General features: G+C 41.1%; 1 protein-coding gene across 9 annotated transcripts in view; it reads left to right on the top strand.

Moving 5' to 3' along the window:
- The window catches only part of dnmt3ab (DNA (cytosine-5-)-methyltransferase 3 alpha b), a 540,511-nt gene that overhangs the window by 116,525 nt on the left and 401,565 nt on the right, over nucleotides 1–22,421 (top strand). For all 9 annotated transcript variants that reach the window (XM_059645667.1, XM_059645666.1, XM_059645671.1 and 6 more), the window contains exon 4: nucleotides 5,477–5,584. In XM_059645667.1, coding sequence (XP_059501650.1) covers nucleotides 5,477–5,584 — 108 coding nt within the window. The remainder of the gene's footprint in view (nucleotides 1–5,476; nucleotides 5,585–22,421) is intronic.

Raw genomic sequence — 22,421 nt, 5'->3', positions numbered from 1 at the left:
GGCTGGAGAGTTTGGAGAGCGGGGGGCAATTCAAACACTTGAGGGAGTTTAGGTAATGCCTGTTTTCTTTGGAGCTGCAGGAATCTGCTACGAATCGAAATGGTGCATGATGTGTGTGCACACATTCTTCTGCTGTGAGCCCTGTTGGATCTCAATTTGATGAAGGATAAACCAGAGACGTTCTTTCACCACACCTAAAGCTGGAATTATCTGATTAAGATGTGCAAATAATGGAATAATGCCTACCTCTGTAACTTTGTTCAGGCCTGAGACAGCTTGTACCTGTGCTACGTACCTCTGGAACCATTGTTTTTATTAACTTACCTGGAGATTAATAATGTGATTAACTTTGTGACTGCTGCTGTCAGTCACAAGATGTCGGGCTCGAGGATATCCCAATCATTGTCCCATCTCATGTACATACCCAACACGGATCATCATACCTCACCCCCAACAGTTCTCCTGATCCACTAACAGGAATGCCAACAACTTTAATCTTCCTATCTGGTTCCTAAGAACATCCCTTAGATCTGAAACCATCTTAGCTAACTGGCCAATTGAATTCCTGCTGCTTGCAATCTTTCTAAGATGCCCATTCTCAAGATTTGTGATTTACATATCCAATCCTTGAGAACATATCTGATCCTACAGAAAATCCTGCTGATTACCTTGCCTAATTCCTCATTGGGCTCCATCATTCACTCATTCTCTCACCAGGCTGCACCTTGTATATTTCCTGGAAATTGGAGAATGACCCTCTGCACACTCGTGATACAGTGACATCAATGTTATTATGAGATCAAGAACTAAAGTCTAGGGCTCAAAAGGCCTCCCTGTTTGAGTGTTAGTGTTTACAGTGCTCTACCAGTAAATCTACTAAAATAACTGTGCCTAAATTTTTGACTGTTTGTTTACTGTGTGAAGATACTTTCATCACCCTCCAAGGGAAGTATCTGTTTGTTATTAACGGCTGATTTTTTAGACAGTGATGGAATACCATTGAAGACAGGGATTCAGATCAGACTAGGGAAAAGGTTTTATTGCAGAAGAAAAATTAGCACAAAATGAGTTTCTTATAAAAGGTTTGATTGCAAATTGAGACATCTAAGTTGGATTTCCTCCAATGAGCTGGTTTGCTTACATTTCATTTTGTGTCTGGAGAGGGGCAGAAATATAAGTAGTGTAAATTTACATTAGAAACATGACGCACAGTATAATGTGTGAACAACAAGGGACATCTGGCCAAGCAGCTGCTCACAAAGTAAAGAAGGCACGAGGTCCTGTTCCCATAGCTGCTTCACTAATAGGGAGACTGTTGTAGGGTTGGTAGTGCTTTTCTAGCTGTGAATAGGAAGCATTCTTCTCAAGAAAACTTGTGTAAATTAATGTAAACGTGATTAGTCAGAATTCTCCCATCCCTTCTTGTTCACTGTTCTCAAGAAACTGCGTTGAAAATTTATCGTGCAGTGTCAGGGAATTGTTCTTCACTAGTAGTGTATTTGCAGTGAATTGACAGTCTGTGTTATCCTCAGTTTGTTTCTTTTCCATTAATTTTAATTGTCCTGTGAAATGTACTTTCAAAGACCAGTTTCACCTTCTGTTTGTGGATTTTATGAAGGGTGATAGATAGGAGTGGGTTATGTGCTCTTCTTCCGTTACATTAGTGAATGACTGACTTCCAATTTCTTGAAGATCAGTTGACATTCGCAGTGGGCTCATGACCCTGGGCTCCCTTAAATTCTGTAGTCGTCAGTCATTAGCATAACAGTGTCAGAAGTAGGTTTCCAGATTGTCCAGGGATTGTGATGGAGTTAGGGAAAAGCTGTAATAAGTTACATTTTTTTTCAAAGAAGAGCATTCAAATAAATCCAGACTTGGAACTCAGAATGCAAAGGTTCGGTACGTTGAAGTTGGTTTCTTAAATGTATTGTAAAACAGGCATCTGCTAAACAGCTAAGGACTTAGGCGTACACCCATGAGAACATTACTTGGAAGATTACAGGCAACTGAATTGTGAGGGGAATTATGGATACTTCCCTCCAACAACCCTTCGTGTCTACAACTTTTTAAGTGGTCAAGTCTATGGGAGTGCTGAGGATTTTTGATATATACAGTGCAGCACATATGCCCATCAAAAATTTATAAAAAAGCAGTGTTATCACAAATTTAATTATATCTGCTAATGAGTGTTAGATATAGTTACTACAGTGACAAATGACAGGTGTGCACAAAATCATCACTGTATTTGAAACAAACTATTTCACTGACATTTTTAAAATGTTCTTCCTGGGCCACACAACTGATCTTTTCTTTGATTGGCTTAAATTATTCAATGGAGGCTTCCTACCACAGTTAAACCTCATCTTCTCTCATTAGTTAATTCACCATGATCAATCTAGGTTGCAAAAATAATTCAGTATAATATCAGCGTAAAAGCTTAACTATCCTATGTCTTATGGTCATATAATATTGTGATTGGGGAGCAGTAATAAAATATAACCTGAAACTAACTACATATTTATCACAAACATTAGAACTATTACAAACTTAATTATTTCCCAAATTATACTTTATCATGTTCCCTTCAGTTATCATGGCAGCTACAGCTGTCCTTTAACATAAGGCTGCAATAAAATTAAAATAATAATCCCATTTTTTGTCAACAAAATGTGAGGCTGGATGAACACAGCCGGCCAAGCAGCATCTCAGGAGCACAAAAGCTGACGTTTCGGGCCTAGACCCGTCTAGGCCCGAAACGTCAGCTTTTGTGCTCCTGAGATGCTGCTTGGCCTGCTGTGTTCATCCAGCCTCACATTTTGTTGTCTTGGATTCTCCAGCATCTGCAGTTCCCATTATCTCCCATTTTTTGTAATTGCTTTGCTCACCTTTATTTAAATATCCAAATAGCCACTTGGCAACACTTAATAGTTCTGCTGAGTAAAGGAAGCGATTGTTCATGTGTGTTTTTGATGGGTTGAGACATTAGTAATCTCACAAGAAAATGATATTGAGACTTGCATAAGTGAAGTTGTATCATGAAAAGAGAAGGATACTTCATCCATATTTAATCGTTCTCCCTATTTGACTTGAAATTCCTTCTGTGATTGCTTTGTGGAGGCTATTATATTCTAATCAATAATAGTACACAGCACACATATGGCTGGAATTAAAAATTCCAACCATGATCTTAGTCTGACCCACCTCATAGGCAAATTAAAATCGAGTTGACAAATCGCACACACCATTCACATTGCAAATCATTTTAACCAGTGAATGTCTTGCTTTGAATCAGCTACCTGCCTAGCTAAGTGAGGTAAAAACAGAAAGTGCTGGAAGCACTCAGTAAGCCTGGCAATATGGGCAGAGAGCGAAATAGTTAACGATTTGTGTCAAAAATGAATGCCCAGAAGTGGAAGAGGTTAGAAATGTGAGTGGTAGATCCTGTAAAAAGGAGGGAGGAGGAAAAAGAACAAAGTGGAAGGTCTAGGATAAGGTAGAAGAAGAAAGCAATTAAATGATGAAGATTTTATTGAACCAAAGGCAAAGGGCGTGGGAATGCCTGTAGTAATTAGTTGAGGTATTTATCCAGATTGAATTTAATGACCAACTCTTTCTGAATGGAAAAGCTATTGAAAAACACAATTCAAACTGACACAAGGCTAAGCAACAAAAAAGGAGGGCAGAGGTCATAGTTTGAAACTGCTGATGTCAGTTGAGTGTAGAAAACTGTAGAATGTCTAATTAGAGAATGGGATGGTGCACTTTGAGTTGACATTGAGCATCACTGGAATACCGCAGCAAGCCTAGGACAGAACTGTGAGCATAAGTACAAGATATTGAATTAAAATAAAAGGCATAGATGTCAGCTTTGTGGACCATGTGGAGATTATCTACAAGGCATTCACTCAATCTGTGCTTGGTCTCCATAGAGTAGAGGAGATCACATTGTAAGCAAGCAGGTACAGTATACTAAATGTTTTTGTTTAGCTATGTGTCAGTTTAAATCTTTTTTCAATTGTTTCTCCTTGCAGACAAAGCTTTTCATTGTTCTCCCATTTACATTCACCCTGGATAAACACCTCAACTGATTGCTACATTCTCATGTCCTTTGATTCCATGATATCTTGTCAGTCAATCTCTTCACCCCATTCCCTATCACAGATTTTCCCTTTTGTTCTTTCTCCTCCTCCCTACTTCCCACTCACGTTTCTTGACTCTTTCACCATTAAAGAAGAGTAATAGTTGACTCAAAATGTTATCTGTGTTTCTTTCTCCACAGAGGCTGTCAGACCTGCTGAGTATGTTGAGCATTTTGCTTCATTTCAGATTTCCAGCATCTGCAATATTTTGCACTTAGTCTCAAAGTGGAGGCCTATTTGTCCATCCCTGTTTGCCATCCTTGCGATTTTTGCTGTGGGTCAGCTGAGGCCTTGACAGTTGCTGGTCTGCTGGCATATGCAGACAACAGCAAGGTCTGAAAGAGTCCTGCAATGTCTTGGCTTTTGGATTTGTTTCAAAGGTTCTTTTCAGGGACATAAGAAATGGTAGTGCTCTTCCAGCCCCCAGTCTGTGGGGCTCTGTTACAAAGGGCTTCCTTCCCCTTCCTCTGTTAGCAGCTTAGGGTCTGCCTCTTTGTGTCCTTGGTGGAAATCCACAGCCAAGGTACATTCCCACTTTCTGGAGTTCTCCATCATCCTTGCCAGTTTCTGCCAGTGTCCAGAATCAAACATCAAATGGAAACCAGCTTCAGATTCCTTTCCCAGGTTAAAGCCAAAGCAACGGTGGCAGCTATCAGCAGTTTCGTGAAATGCATGTAATCGGTTAACATCTAAACTTGAAATAAGGTAATTAGTTAGCTACTCGTAGGAGTCTAGCCCTTCAATATCAATCTGACTCATGGAAGGTTTTCTCAACAGTTTAAATTCAGTAGTCAAGGGACTAGAAAGTAAACTGTTTAGTTAAGAGTTAGAGTAAAATATATTTAGCTATCAACATCAGCTCAACCAATAAAGTCCATTAACTGTTGAGGAATTGAAGTATCCCCTTTGCCCATCCTTCTAATGAAATGGGAATATCGGAGAAAAGTTCAAAATTTGTATTAAAACTCAACATTATAACTGAGGTTTTAACATTTGTTGCTACTTTATAAACACCTTCGTTTTTAACAGTCACACATCAATAAGGGAACAAGTGAAATTGACCCAAGAATCTGATGAACTAAGTGCAAATCAATTAAAAATTATGTTCATGCACCCAACTAACAGGAAATGCTATTGACCAGCCAGCAACCGGCCAAAACACAACACAATTGTTCAAACAGTTTTACTCCATTTTCTTTTGGTTACTATGTTACTTTTTTTGAGCCAATGACTTATAATAATAAGCACATAAAAATCAAACAGTTCTCTTAACATATCATTAAATATGGCCATATTATTTTATTTAGAAATCCCAATAACAATTTTCCTCTGCATAGGTCTTCTCCTTTCTCTGGCACCGGGCCAGCTGCGTTCAAGATAACCGTGTCTACATGCGGCCGAGCCAGCAGTCCTTAAAGGGACCGCTGGAGGCCGCCACCATAAAGGTAAGTTTTTGAAAAAAATACTTACCTGAATGTGGAGCTGGGTGGAGAAGGAGTGCTTTGTCTAGCTCCACACCAGCCCTTGTAGACCAATGCCAGCTCCGAATTGGCCCCCTCCCAATCATTCCCCTAGTCTTCCCAATCGCTCCCCTTCTCTCTCAATCAAATCCTTCCCTCCCTCCACAACCCTCCAGGACCTACCTGAGGACCACTACTGGGGAGGGGGCCAGACCAACCTTTTTCCTGTGAAACTAGCGAGCTGCCCCTAGATGCCCATTTGGTATCTGCAGATCGCTAATGAGACTGTTGTCTCAGTTTTGGATGAACCATGTGACAAATGTCACTGAACTCCATCAATTGTGTTACGACTAACGCCTTGCCAATGCATTTTCTATTTAGACCTGTAGCGCAATGTGTTTGTTCTCTGGCCAGAAACATATGAGTGTGTGTGTGTGTCTGTGTCTGTGTGCGTTTTTGTGTGTGTGTGTGTGTGTGTGTGTGTGTGTGTGTGTGTGTGTGTGTGTGTGTGTGTGTGTGTGTGTGTGTGTGTGTGTGTGATGTGCAATGAATGTGTTTATTATCCTCTGTGTTTGAGATAATGATGAAATTTATCTTTGGTGTAAAGTTCTGTAACCATAGATATGTTACGTCTACATTAATCAAAAACATTGGTTTGTGATGAGAGGGCAGATTATGTCTCTTGTCTGGATGATTTGAACTAGAACCACCCGAGAATAATCTCAGAGAGTGAACAACGCATTGGCATCAAATGAGATTGAATGAGGCATACAGTGTTTGTTGGGAGGGCTTATGGTGCAGTGGGTAGCAGCTCTACCTCTGAACTAGAAGCTTCATTTCGAGTCTCACTTTTGGACTTGGTGCCCAAAGAAGGTGCGTTCTTAACGTTGCAAAACATGTTGCATGAGTTCCAATGCCAACCACTACTAGCTCGTGGTTTGCTGCCACCATGCTCCTTCTATTGACTGGGTCAAAATGCCTGTTTGTTTACAGTGGTAGAGAAAAACCACTGGGGAGTCATGACAAGAAGTGGCTCTGTCTTAAACAAGATGTTGTTTTCTGTATGATGCCAATCAGGTACCAAGTTAAGAAGTAAATTAGAATATTGAGAGACTTGTGGATCTAGGTCTTTGCCCAACAAGATTCGAAGAAGTTTTGCCTTTTCCCACTGAAATCCTTCTGACATCGTCAGATTGGGTGGACCTTTATGCAGTCTCCAACATTAACTCTTGGAATCATTACCATAAACAGTCAAACAGGCTCATTATCAACCGACAAGTGCTTTTAACACATGCCAATGGCAGCTACAAAAAGTGAAAGAGATTCTTGTCTGCCATATGATGGGAAAAAAGAATTGGAGCCTCTCCCAGTGTGATACATAGTACAAGGCTACGATATGTCACAGCTACTCAGACTCTGAGTGATCTGTAACACAACACCACATTAGTATTTATTAGATACAAAGGAGTAGTAATTTAAATAATTTCTCAATGAAAGTTTGTTCACACAACCCTCATTTTCAGCAAATGATAATAGGAGCTGACCCTGTTTTGCTGATTAGTTGACTAATGGTGGGGGGGTCTGAGATCAGTCCTTATCTTCTCGAGGAAAAGTGATCAAATGTAGAATTTGATTCAATTAGATTGTTTTATTTTACATAATGAAAAGAACATAAATGTTGTTGACCTGCTTGATATTGATATTTCATTAACCTTAATAATATTGTGCGAATTTATTTTTAGTGTCCAATGATTGCATGAATGTAACAGTGTTGATTGAATGTCCTGTAATATTATTAATACAGTTTTTTTTGTTCTTTGGTTCATTCAGTCTGGTAAGACATTAGTTTCAATTTGGACAATAAAATAAGGCTATGATCATATGGATCCAGAATTATGGCTTAAACACATTGAATAATTGGTTACATATATATTAATTTTCCTACTTGAAAAAACTTTATGTTTTAAATTTATGGAAATAATCCTTTCACTTAATAGTTTTTAACCTCAGTCAGAATTTAGTCTTAGAGTTTCGGATCGGTCATGTTTTATATATCAGTAAATGGATTAACTCAAGCACAATATGCAATCAGGTATGAGGCAGTTTAAAAAGTTATACTTTTTTGAAATCATCCTTTTATAAAACTACATCAACAAATGAAGAAAGTGGACAGAAAGGTGCCTCATATTCTGTTTATTGTACTTACATAGGAAGTAAACACCGTTATTGCAAAGGGCTCAGAAACAGTGAGCACAATTCCTTTCTTTGGGTTATGGCAGCTGCAGTCTACTTTTATACAAATTACAAACCTCAGGAATGGAGAAAAGCTCTTGTGTGAAGTACGTCTCCGCACATAAGTTGTAAGGTGATACAAGTCAATAATGACGACAGTTACGTAGAAATGCAGTTGGATTTTCAACTGAAAGTGAAAATCCACACAACATGATGAAATAGCAAATGCTTACTCAGTATGCCAAGGAGGGAACTGCAGTTTTAGATCATGTTTTATATCTGAAACGAGGAATTAAGAGGGCTAAGAGGGGACATGAGATATTGTTAACAAATATGGTTAAAGAAAATCCCAAAGCCTTTTATTCATATATAAAGAGCAAGAGGGTAACTAGAGAAAGGATTGGCCCACTTAAGGACAAGGAAGGAAAGTTTGCGTTGAGTCAGAGAAAATGGGTGACATTCTTAACGAGTACTTTGCGTCGGTATTCACCAAGGAGAGGGAAGGGATTGATGGTTGAAGTTAGGTTAAGGATAGATGTTTGAGGTTAGGGATAGATGTTTGCTTACTCTAGGTCATGTCAGCATAAGGAGGAAGGAAGTGTTGGGTATCCTAAAAGGCATTAAGGTGGACAAGTCCCCAGGTTCGGATGGGATCTATCCCAGGTTACTGAGGGAAGCGAGGGAGGAAATAGCCGGGGCCTTAACAGATATGTTTGCAGCATCCTTAGACATGGGTGAGGTCCCGGAGGACTGGAGACTTGCTAATGTTGTCCCCTTGTTTAAGAAGGGCAGCAAGGATAATCCAGGTAATTATCGACCGGTGAGCCTGATGTCAGTGATTGGGAAGCTACTGGAGAAGATACTAAGGGATAGGATCTATTCCCATTTGGAAGAAAATGGGCTTATCAGTGATAGGCAACATGGCTTTGTGCAGGGAAGGTCATGTCTTACCAACTTGATAGAATTCTTTGAGGATGTGACAAAGTTGATTGATGAGGGAAAGGTTGTAGATGTCATATACATGGACTTCAGTAAGGCATTTGATAAGGTTCCCCATGGCAGGCTGATGTAGAAAAATGAAGTCACATGGTGTCCAGGGTATGCTAGCTAGATGGATAAAAAACTGGCTACGCAACAGGAGACAGAGAGTAGTAGTGGAAGGGGGTTTCTCAAATTGGAGATCTGTGACCAGTGGTGTTCCACAGGGATCTGTGCTGGGACCACAGTTGTTTGTGATATAGGTAAATGATTTGGAGGAAGGTGTAGGTGGTCTGATCAGCAAGTTTGCAGATGACACTAAGATTGGTGGAGTAGCAGATAATGAAGGGGACTGTCAGAGATTACAGCAGAATATAGATTGATTAGAGAGTTGGGCAGATAAGTTGCAGATGGAGTTCAATCCGGGCAAATGCGAGGTGATGCATTTTGGAAGATCAAATTCAGGGCAAACTATACAGTAAGTGGAAAAGCCCTGGAGAAAATTGATGTACAGAGAAATCTGAGTGTTCAGGTCCATTGTTCCCTGAAGGTGACAACGCAGGCCAATAGGATGATCAAGAAGGCTTACGGCATGCTTTCCTTCAATGGACAGGGTATTGACCACAGGAGTTGGCAGGTCATGTTACAGTTGTATAAGAGTTTGGTTCGGCCACATTTAGAGTACTGTGTACAGTTCTGGTCGCCACATTACCAAAAGGATGTGAATGCTTTGGAGAGGGTGCAGAGGAAGTTCACCAGGATGTTGCCTGGTATGGAGGGTGCTAACTATGATGAAGGGTTGAGTAGATGAGGATTATTTACATTAGAAAGATGGAGATTGAGGGGGGACCTGATTGAGGTCTACAAAATCATGAGGGGTATAGACAGGGTGGATAGCAAGAAGCTTTTTTCCAGAGTGGGGGACTCAATCACTAGGGGTCATGAGTTCAAAGTGAGAGGAGAAAAGTTTAAGGGAGATATGCGTGGAAAGTTCTTTAGGAGAGGGTGGTGGGTGCCTGGAACGCGTTGCCAGCGGAGGTGGTAGACGCAGACACGGCCGTGTCTTTTAAAATGTATCTGGACAGGTACATGGATGGGCAGGGAGCAAGGGGATCCAGAGCCTTAGAAAATCGATGATAGGCTTAGGCGGAGGATCTGGATCGGCGCAGGGTTGGAGGGCCGAAGGGCCTGTTCCTGTGCTGTAATTTTCTTTGTTCTTTATTTTTTGTTCTTTGTTCTTTGTTGAACCATTCTTATTCCACATTACTTGAGAATTTATTGTTCTCGGCATTTCCACCATGACATTGCTTTTCTGTTGTTGAACAAAACTGCTGACTTTTCAATACAGTTGTCAGGCAAAGAGATCAGCAATATGTTCTGGAATCGATCAGTAAACTGTAATTTGGAGTCCTTCAAGTAAATGAAATGACACTGAGGGGGATAAATTGGCCAAAATTATTCTCTACCTCTTCCATCAAATGAATTAGCCAGTCAGTGTATCCATTTTTCTTTGTGGGACCTGCTTCACACAAATTGTGCGCAGTATTGCTATGCAGCAGGAGTAAGTATTCATTAAAAAAATTCATTATCTGGATACAGCTTACAAATATCTTAAAAACAAATTGTAACTGTATGACTGTTAGGTCCTTTTTCATGCAGCAGAGAATATCAAAACCTAATGGTGGGCAGTCACTTTACATTGATACAATGCAGTTAATTTTAGCCAAGGTTTAAATCTAATTGTCAGGTGGATGATGTACGACCAAAGTTTATGGCTGACTTGTTTTCTTTCATAAATGCTATCTTCTTATTCTTTCCATAAAACAAAGAATTTCCTTGTCATCATCTGCTCTTCAATTGTCAACAGATTTGAGGTAATAATGTTCCACTTGTTGATGTTTTTCTGAACATTATCATACATCAGGAAGACAAGGAAGGTTGTTGCCAGTGCAAATGACTGAAAAAATGGTAATTACAAATAATACAAAAATAAAATTTTATTCTAAGTAGCGGGTAGTAAAACTGATAATCAAGTTTATAATCTAATCTCATAAAATTCCAGATGGCACTCAAATAACACTCAAACTTGGCAATCGCAGTTTATAGTGGCATCTGAACTATTTAATCAGATTATTGCCTTGCAATCATTTCCAGCTATCCAATATTAATATCACTCAGATTGAATCGTAAAAGAATTATATTTTTCATTTGCTGTTGTGAGTGGCAACCATGCACTTCTGTCACCAATAATCTGGTAATAAAAGAATCTGTAATAAGAAGGATCCTGCAGCATACTTATCCAACTATTTTCATAGGGTTACCAATTTAAATGGAGCAAATCCAAACAGATTGCAACAATGAATTCCTAACTACCAGCAGCCAAATCTCATTTCATAGACTTGTCACATGGTAGTTGTAAACATGCTGTATATATTATTAGAACCGTGACATTGACCTGTAAAAAGCTAGCTTATCTGTTTGATGGAGATGCTTGGAAAGGAGCTAAAATTATTTTTTACTTCAAACATATAAGTGTTCATTTATTTCAATATAAAATATACTGTATCTTTGAGGAAAATATTGTGGAGCTTCCTTCATCTGAAAACTAGCTAATATGATTATAAAGTCACAAATATTTTTAAAATTCATTTTGTTCTGTCTTGTTTACAGAAAGCTATTTTACTGTGGTTTCTAGAAATGTCACAATTAATTAAATTGCATGTCATGTGTGTGAAGCTTGTTGTTTCAATAAAATTAACCCAACCCATATAATGATGGGTACAGAAAGAGTGCCAAATGAGTGGTGCCTCACTAGTGTGTTTCTGCACAATAGTACATACACAAGCACTTGCTAATTCTCACTCAGCCTCATTCAGAAACATTCACTGAAACACAAAACACATTTCACACATCTTTATCTTCAAAAATTAGCAGGGGGAACTACTTGACATTATATTTGCATGACAAAATGGAAAAGAACTATCACAACTGACATGTATCATGGTCAAGGTTGAGATAAATTGCAAATCCATGCAAATAGCTGGAGCTGCCCTTGTTTATCAAATTTGATATAATTTTAGCTTCCAGACAGTGACTGAGTTAAACATTGAAGACAAAACTTGCTTCTTCAGATGGGGCCTAAAGCAGCTGTTATTAGATTGACCACTCATTGTCCACTCTGAAGTGAAAAGAAACATTGAACAGAGTGGATGGGATATGAAACTTATAATGGACGTATTGTTTTACGTTTTTATCAAAATTAGAGGTTCCAGAATGGGATTTCTGCTTTTGTATTTGCATCAGATATGATATTCTGAATTTGTTTTAACAAAATTGATTTTTTTCTTGCCCCAATGAATCATGCTGAGCAGACATTCAAATCCAAAGTGATATTGATATTAAGAATGTTTTATAACACCAACATCTTGTACTTAGAAAGCTTTTGTCGTAAAACAGAATTGCTTTTTGCTGGAGGAAATAGGTGAGATCCTTAATGAGTACTTCACATCAATGTTCACCAAAGAGAGTGACATGAAGAATGTCGAGGTTAGGAAAGGTGTGTAAAAACTCTCAGGCAGGTCAACATATCAAAGGAGGAAGTGTTGGGCGTCTTGAAATGTATTAATATATGAAGATAGAGATGGCCCAGACAGGATCTACCCCAGGATACTGTGGGAAGCAAGGGAAGAAATAATGGGGCCTTCACAGACAGCCTTACATGCTCTTTGGCTTCAGGCCTCAGAGGAGAATTGCTAATGTTATTCCTTTGTTTGGAAGGACAAACAGAGACAATCCAGTTACAAACCTGTGAACCTGATGTCAGTGGTGGGGAAGATGTTGGAGAAGATACTGAGGGGCAGAATTTATTCACATTTTGAAGTAAATGGACTTGTCAATGATTGGCAGCATGGATTTGTGTGAGGAAGATCATGTCGCACCAACTTGATTGAGTTTTACAAGGAGATGACAAGACTAATTAATGAGGGAAGGGCACGGATGTTGTCTACATGGACTTTAGTAAGGTATTTGATAAGGTACGTCATGGCAGGCTGGTGAAAAAGGTAGAGTCTCACAGGATGCGGTGTGACCTGGCTAAATGGATACAGAATTGGCTTGGCCATTGAAGACGGGAATAATGGCGATAGGGGACATTTTGGAATGGAGATCAGTAACTAGTAGTGTTCCACAGGAATCAGTGCTGGGACCTTTGTTGTTTGTAAAATATATGAAAGGTAGTGGCTTGATGTGTAGTAAGTTTGCAGATGACACCAAAATTGGTGGAGTTGCAGATAGTCAGGAGGATTGTCAAGGGATACAGCAGGATGTAGATAGATTATAGATTTAGGCAGAGAAATGGCAGATGGAGTTCAATTTGGATAAATGCAAAATGATGCATTTTGGAAGATCAAAATCAGATGTGAATTATACTGTAACTAGCAGAACCCTGAGGAACTTTGACATACAGAGGGATCAGGGCGTACAGGTCCTCTGATCCCTGAAAGTGGCAACACAGGTGGATAAGGTGAAGAAGGCATACAGCATGCTTGCCTTCGTCGGCTGGGCATTGAACATAAGTGTGAGCAGGAGATGTTACAGCTGTATAAAACTTCAGTTACACCACATTTGCATGCTGTTCTTGTGGCCATGCTCCCTGATAGATGTGCATGCTTTGGAGACAGTGCAGAGAAGGTTTGCCAGAACTTTGCCTGGTCTGGAGGGTTTTAGTTATGCGGAGAGGTTGGATCAAATTGGATTATATTCACTGGAAAGATGGAGGCTGAGGAGTGACCTAGTAGAGCTCTACAACATTTGATGGTCATAGATAGGGTGAATAGAAAGAGGCTTTTCCCAAGTGTTGAAAGATCAACTACAAGAGGGCACAGGTTCAATGTGTGAGGGGGAAAGTTTAGGGGAGAAGTAGGGGGTAAGTTTTTTACCCAGATGTGAACACACTGGAACACACTACTAGTGAAGGTGGTGGAAATAGGCACGTAAGCGATCTTTAAGGCATACCATGAACGGCAGGTGAAAAAAAGGATAGAAACTGCATATGGGCAACGTGGAGCAGGTCTAAAGACATTTCACAAGAGTGTCATAGATACCTCGGTGTTATCTAGGGCTGCTCCAAACACAGAACCATCCTACACATAAGACCATTTATTTCAATCTCTGCAAACATTAACAAGCTCCCGCCTTATACTAGCTCATCTGTGTAAAACCATACCGGTACTTTGGCTACATTTGCACTATTCCTGGCCTGCCACATAATGTCATGCTTAAACTTGAGGTGAGCCAAAACTGTGCTGACTGTATCATTAATCACTGTGACAACTGTTCATTCATCATTTAAGTGCCCGTTGAACTACATGTTCTGTGCTATGCAAAACCTTGATTTTTCAAACATTGATCCTTCAACTTCCTCCGTGGCCAGTCCTCTCCATAACTGAAACAAACCATTTAGATAGTTCCAGAATAAAATTCAGCATCCCACTGAATAATGTAAATTGGATTAGACCCGAACTTATTAAAGTAAAAAATTGTCAATTTACAAGGAGTTAGAAGACGGAAAATTTTTAATTAACTGGATATGTAGTATTTAGCGATCAAAAGCAGCCAAGGAGTTGTTGGGAATGTAGCTCACCCAGGTTCAAGCAGCGGGTAGGCTGAGACTGGAAGGAAGACTAGCCATGTTAGGGAGATAAAACTCACAGGTCTTGAAGATGATACAAATATGAGGTCAGGAACTGCACTCAGAGTCAACGGTGATATTAAGTTTGCTGACAGATTAGTCTAACCTCAAACTGTTGCCAGGGTGAGGGGTAGCTTTGATGCCCAGAGAACGGAGTTTGGAGTAGAATTGGTAATTAGTAGAACCTATTGACGCAGACAGTTGTGGATTTTGGATAAGCATCTAATGGTTTAGCAGTAGAGGACTCAGGAGTCATAGTGCTGAGTGTTGTCAGCAGGCACATATGGTGTTTGGATGAGAAATGGGAGAGACCAGCGTTTATTGAATATCAGCTCGAAGAGGAGTCATTCTGTAGTTATGATTAGATAAGTCTAAATGGAGTGATGGGACAGCAGCCCCAACGAGCTGGCTGACAGTAGATAGGCACCAGAGAAGGATAGTGTGGTCAAGTCTGAGAAACGCTGCTGATAGGCCAGTGCAACTGAGGAATGAGGGTTTACCTTTCTCTCGAGATCACAAAGGATGTCATTTGTGACTTTATTTAAAAAAATCCAATTTGATAATATGCCAGGAAATAAAAACTGGTTGAAATAACTCTTGAAGTTTGAAATTGAGGTCATGTCTGAACAGCAGACCACCGGTATCAGCAGCAAGCCTTGGGTCAGTAAAATTGTATTGGGTTGGGGCTATAATATTTAAAGAGAGCATCACAGTAGATTATTAAGAAAACTGAAGGCATTTGAAGTGGCAAGCTTATATGCAACATAAATTGCTGAGACTGAAAGAACGGTGGGCTTTAAGAGGAGAGGTGAAGGTGTGTGTATGTATGTGATCAGAAGAGGACCCAGTGGCCAAAACTCCTGTTAGACTCCTGCTGAAAGGAGGTGCTGCAATCTCAGGTGTTGGTTCTTACCATCTCCTTTGTGTGGTAGTGGGGTTTCCACAATGAGGTGCAAGCTTTGCAAGCAGGCAGGAAATGAGATGTAGTGACAGCACTCTCCATTCTAACTCCTTTTCAGAGGCCAAAATAGAGCAAGTCAACAGGCCAAGTGTCAACAGTGCGTTGCAGTGATGTTCATGTGCTAAACTCCTTGAAGGCAGCACCTTTGGTTGACAGGTCCAAAGAGATGTAAGCAACAAATATACGGAGGGCTACCAGATGCATGATTATTTTTTATCTAAACTTGCTGGAGGACCATTTGTACTGGGGCTGTATTTGTATACAATGGCTGGAAATGCCAAAGTAAACAGTCAATGTCCCTGGTGTAGCAGTTGCCTTTACTCTAGTTAGAGCTTCCTGGGAAGGTAGATGATCTGAATGCACCAGAGATAATGGGAACTACAGATGCTGGAGAATTCCAAGATAATAAAATGTGAGGCTGGATGAACACAGCAGGCCAAGCAGCATCTCAGGAGCACAAAAGCTGACGTTTCGGGCCTAGACCCTTCATCAGAGAGGGGGATGGGGAGAGGGAGCTGGAATAAATAGGGAGAGAGGGGGAGGCGGACCGAAGATGGAGAGTAAAGAAGATAGGTGGAGAGGGTATAGGTGGGGAGGTAGGGAGGGGATAAGTCAGTCCAGGGAAGACGGACAGGTCAAGGAGGTGGGATGAGGTTAGTAGGTAGCTGGGGGTGCGGCTTGGGGTGGGAGGAAGGGATGGGTGAGAGGAAGAACCGGTTAGGGAGGCAGAGACAGGTTGGACTGGTTTTGGGATGCAGTGGGTGGGGGGAAAGAGCTGGGCTGGTTGTGTTGGTGCAGTGGGGGGAGGGGACGAACTGGGCTGGTTTAGGGATGCAGTAGGGGAAGGGGAGATTTTGAAACTGGTGAAGTCCACATTGATAACATATGGCTGCAGGGTTCCCAGGCGGAATATGAGTTGCTGTTCCTGCAACCTTCAGGTGGCATCATTGTGGCACTGCAGGAGGCCCATGATGGACATGTCATCTAGAGAATGGGAGGGGGAGTGGAAATGGTTTGCGACTGGGAGGTGCAGTTGTTTGTTGCGAACTGAGCGGAGGTGTTCTGCAAAGCGGTCCCCAAGCCTCCGCTTGGTTTCCCCAATGTAGAGGAAGCCGCACCGGGTACAGTGGATGCAGTATACCACATTGGCAGATGTGCAGGTGAACCTCTGCTTAATGTGGAATGTCATCTTGGGGCCTGGGATAGGGGTGAGGGAGGAGGTGTGGGGACAAGTGTAGCATTTCCTGCGGTTGCAGGGGAAGGTGCCGGGTGTGGTGGGGTTGGAGGGCAGTGTGGAGCGAACAAGGGAGTCACGGAGAGAGTGGTCTCTCCGGAAAGCAGACAGGGGAGGGGATGGAAAAATGTCTTGGGTGGTGGGGTCGGATTGTAAATGGCGAAAGTGTCGGAGGATGATGCGTTGTATCCGGAGGTTGGTAGGGTGGTATGTGAGAACGAGGGGGATCCTCTTTTTGCGGTTGTGGCGGGGGCGGGGTGTGAGGGATGTGTTGCGGGAAATACGGGAGAACGCGGAATGCACAATTGGCATCTGGCACAGGTCAAGTCAGTTCAGAATGACTGCAGTTTGGTTGTTCTTTGCCCTTGCATCACAGCTTAAAGAACATGAGAAAACAAGACAGATGTCTTAGTAAAAGACCTTGTTGACTGTACACTATAATTTAAGAACATGTGGTTTCTCAAAATTAGATAGCTCCATACAGAGAAAGCTAACTTTGTGCCAATGTATTTTCTCACTCAGTTTAGCCACCTTTTTCACAATTACATAGTTTTTGTAATATGCCAGTTTATTAAATGATAATGCTGCCTGGTCCATTACATTCAGGGCTCATTCATTTACATTCCTACATTAATTTTTAAGAGAGGCATCAAGTTAGAAATTCACCAGCAGATGGATTTAATGTACTTCCTTGTTTTCAAGTAATTGTGTCACAGTGTTTTATCAACAAATTTTAATGGATAGATTTATTCAGTGTTTTCCAGCAATACATGCTGATGATGAGCCCCAAACTAGAATCAGTATAATGATATTAGAAATAGGAGTTTGTCATAATCTCCACAGAGAATGATCATTTTTAAAGAGAAATTCAAACCTCCAGTTATTCAGTGAAAGAGTGACCCATCAAAATGTCATGTTCTTATAAGTTTTTTAATACATCAAATGGCTAAAACTAAAATAATATTGACTAAACACAATTTTCAAGTATAAGCAACTTACACTTTAAACTATTGCTGTAAATAGTTTCTTGTTATTTATTACACTCCTCAGAATTGCAAATATTGGAGCAAACTGTTTGTAGTTACATGTTTTTCCCGTGGGTTGCTGATTTATCACATTGTTAAGATTGTTCATGTCTATATCTAAGGTGAAGAGAAACTAGTGATGTCTACTCTTTTTCTAAGCGTAATACAACTGTGAGACTGAGTGTGGTACAAGGGGCAACCAAGAACTTTTATGGCCCAAGTGTTCAATGACCTACTGTACTTGTACCTAAAGATAGAGTGGAGCTCATCAAGGGCAGAAAAGCAGTCAGTGTTCATTGGAAGGATACGTTATGATTATCTTTAACTGACACTCAGTCTGTAACATGAGTGCCCTCAACCACGTTCCACAGTATACTACCTTGTCACCGCCTCAGCACAGTTCAAGTATGGGCAGCACAATGGCTCAGTGGTTAGCACTGCTGCCTCACAGTGCCAGGGACCTGGGTTCAATCCCACCCTTTGGCAACTGTCTGTGTGGTGTTTGCACGTTCTTTCCATGTTTGCATGGATTTCCTCTGGGTGTTCCAGTTTCCTCCCACAGTCCAAACATGTGCAGGTTAGGGTGGATTGACCATGTTAAGTTGCCCATAGTGTTCAGGTGGGTGCAAGCTAGGCAGATTAGCCATGAGTTATAGGAATAGGGTTAGAGGTAGGTCTGTATGGGATGCTCTTTGGAGTGTCAGTGTGGACTCGATGGGCTGAATAGCCTGCTTCCACACTTTAAGGAATGTATGATTCTAAGTGCACATGATGATTAAAAAGGCCATACAACAGCTTAGAACCAACAAGGTATTTGCTGCAGATGGAGGTACAGAGATACAGCAGTGATGAGCCCCTGGTACGAATACATTCCCTCACCTAGAAAACGTGCCGGCAGATCTCCAAGACATGTAATTGTAAACACCTTCAAGGGAGGAGATAAGACCAATTGTGGGATCTGCAGCCTTACTGCTGTCCACCAAAGGGAAGGTCATTGTGATTATTCTCCTTGAAGGCCTTTTCCCAATGGTTGAAGAGCTCTTCCTGGGGACATAAGATGAATCAAATAGTGAATGTGGACGGTGAATAAGTCCAAGAAAAATGCAGACAGCAGCAGCAACTATTATAAATAGCCTTTTTTAAAGTCACAAAGACTCTCTGGAGCTGTTGGTCAAGAGAGTCCTCCTCTTGGCTGCATGCAGAAATTCATCCCCATTCTCTGCTCTCTGTATGACAATGTGCCAGCCATGACCCTCACCTATAGATCCAGTATAGTCCCAATACGTGTGCACATAGCAACAGTGATGCCTCTACACAATGCTGCAAATTTAATGGCAGATATTTGTGCCAGTAATAGTCTTTGCTCAGACCAGCATCACCAGCTTCAGACACTGGTCAATGTCATTCAGTTGCTTTGGACAGGCACATCATCCACATAACTGACACAGTACTTCCAAACAAGCTGTCTAATCCAAGCTGCATCATGGTAAACTGTTAGCAGAAGATCTGAGACATGCCTCAAGGGCACTCCCAAAGCTTCCTGCGGAAAGGCATTACCCCAAATGACTCACAGGAATGTCTTGTGCAGGACCGCCTGTTCTGGAGAAGAAGCAAACACCAAGGTGCCAGTTGTCTCCACTATCTCCTACGGGCCCAGATGGAGGTCTAGTATAAACATTGGAATGAGTGTGTGGAAACTTCAGGATGCCATCCATCTACCACTTTAAACAGCAGCTGCTCCAACAGAGGCAAGTTATGTGAATCCAGCTTTGGCTTGTTCCAGCACTTCAAGGACACCCACAACACCAGAGTGAAGGGAAGTTATCCTTTGTCATTGCCTCATGGAAAGAAAGGATGAGAGAGGTAAGACTGAGGAGGTCAGCAAACTCTCACCACATAAGAGGAGATATATTTGTCGCGATTTGAGCCCCTCCATCTGGTTTGGAATCTATTTAGAGTGGTAGCAGAGGATGGTTGCCTGAAGTGGAGATTAGAAATTAAGATTTTTTTTTCAGACAGAATTGGAATTACTTTGGAGACAAGTGGCTACAAATAAGTGCAAAGTGACATGGTAAGATTTCTCACTGATCTTTTATGAAGCCCAACCTTATGATCAATGTAAAAATGAAGTGGCTGAGTTAACATGGTTTATGTTTTTACCAAGAGCAAAGTAAGTATGGCCTTGATACTTTTAATTCTTACCAGAAGCAAGGTTAGATGTAAAGCATTGTCAGAATTAAAATCTCAACAGTTGGATTCAAAAGAAGGTTAGGAAGTTCTGTTAAAATTTATATGTAAGATGACCTAATAAATACACATGAGGCAAAGTCAAACTCTGAACAATTTAGAAAGCTGGTTGAATATTCTGTTGAAGAATATTTAATGGAATTTAACAGACAATATGCAAAATTGCAAATTTTTTCCTTTGAAGATTTCTAATTCAGTGTTTGCCTTTAAATTGCTGGGTTATGCAGAACTTGAAGGGATCCCTGGCATTAACTGGAGTTAGATTTCAAGAAAGAAGCATGCTTTTGTAAACCTTAAACGAATTCCTGGAAAATATTCCCTTCCAGCAGCTTTCACCGCACCAATGGGACGCTCCATAGTGACAATAAAAAATGGATGATCTTACAATAGCAGCAGCATTTCAAAATCTTCCATCAATGGGGCACATGCATCAATGTGAAGGAAGGAACATAACCAGAAGAAGTAAAGATAAAGATATTTTTGGCAGCCATGACAAATGACCAAAATCACAGAGCTACAACGGAAAAATGAGCCCCAGGATTGACTGAGGAATGGTCAATAGATATTTTAGATTAGATTCCCTACAGTGTGGAAACAGGCCCTTCGGCCCAACACGTCCACACCACCCCTTGGAGCATCCCACCCAGTCCCATCCCCCTCTAACCCACACACCCCTGAACACTACAGGCAATTTACCATGGCCAATCCACCTAGCCTGCACATCTTTGAACTGTGGGAGGAAACTGGAGCACCCGGAGAAAATCCACACAGACTCGGGGAGAATGTGCAAACTCCACACAGACAGTCGCCCGAGGCTGGAATTGAACCTGGGTCCCTGGTGCTGTGAGGCTGCAGTGCTAACCACTGAGCCACCGTGCTGCCCCGAAGTGGCTCTAGTGCAGTGTGTTGTCCTGAACAGAAATACAAGGGTTTCAAAATGACTCTCAATACAGAAGGTTCACAAAGGAGAAGAGGACAGTACCAATTAGGTGTAAGAAATGTTCTGGCCACAAGAGACCTCAGCCTGATAATGATTATTCTAGGTACATATGCATTCAGGCTGTGCTGTGTTAGACAGTGGGAGCACACCGATTGTAAATGCAGTGCTTAAGATGTTGCCTGGACTTTTTAAAATTATAAATATCAAAGCAAGGGTTAAGGAATTTGAGACAAATTCAGAAATTACTGGAGAAACTCAATGGACCTGGCAGTATATTTGGAGAGAGAAATAAAGTTACGGTCGATACTGCTATAACACCACAGTTGTGTTTCTGTGCAACATTACGTTGTAGAAAATTGTGCTATAGAAATAATGGGGCCAATAGGAAAAGTGGGATAAGGGGTAGACCACCAAAAAAATTGCTCAAAAGCCTAACTCAAAGGATAGCACAATTTGAATAAATGTTGAATTCACATCTAAAGATGAAGTAGATGTAAATTTAACACTGCATCTCAAAAAATGTCAAGATGACTTGATGGGGGAGGAGGTTGTACTGTACTTCTCACAGAAAGCACTTCACGACAAAGCCTGCAAAATGATCATGTGATGTCAACGCATACTCCTCCGCGCACCAATGGAATCACGTTATAGCTAACACAAGTTCGTGTTTTAGAAATGGTGTTCTCTTTGGGGCAGTTTGGTGGCTCAGTGGTTAGCACTGCTGCCTCACAGTACCAGGGACCCAGGTTCAATTTCGGCCTTGGGTGTCTGCCTGTGTGGAGTTTGCACATTCTCCCCATGTCTCCATGAGTTTCCTCCGGGTGCTCCGGTTTCCTCCCACAATCCAAAGATGTGCAAGCCAGGTGGTCGGCCGTGCTAAATTGCCCGTAGCGTTCAGGATGTGTTAGCTTAGGTAGGTTATAGGCGGATGGGTCTGGGTGGGATGCACTGACTTTCGTGTGGACTTGTTGGGCCAAAGGGCCTGTTTCCACAGAGTAGGAATTCTAATTCTAATTCTATTCATCAATTGCATTATCGCCAACTTGTGTTGCCAAACACACACTATGGCAGAACTGATTGTAATGTATCAAGCCCTGAATTTTCATATTATACATTTATGGAATCTGAATAATTAATAGAAAGAGATAAAGAACCACGCACTTCGCAAGTGGACAATGATGAGAAGTAAATTATAGCAAATAAAGTGCTGATTAAATATGAAGACGATGATATTGAAGAGCAGGATAAAGCTATTTGGCACATGAGTCACATGTATACCAGAAGGTGCCAGTGAAAGAGGGATGTTACCACTATAGAGAAAATCATCAACAAATACAAGCATTGGCTAAATAAACAAGGTGAATGACAGAAAGTGAGATCCATGAATTGACAAAGTGAGATAAATAGCTGGAAAGCCAGAAACAAAATGTGAGTTCTGAAAGTGCACTCAGAAGTGAGCATGGTCCCAGGAGGGCCACAGCTTGGTAAAAAGAGCTGAGGCCATAGAAGGTGAAGA

This window comes from Stegostoma tigrinum, chromosome 4 (assembly GCF_030684315.1).
Source record: "Stegostoma tigrinum isolate sSteTig4 chromosome 4, sSteTig4.hap1, whole genome shotgun sequence".
In the NCBI taxonomy this organism is placed as follows: domain Eukaryota; kingdom Metazoa; phylum Chordata; class Chondrichthyes; order Orectolobiformes; family Stegostomatidae; genus Stegostoma; species Stegostoma tigrinum.
Note: the sequence above shows the minus strand (reverse complement) of the source record. Positions and strands in the feature narration are given on the sequence as shown.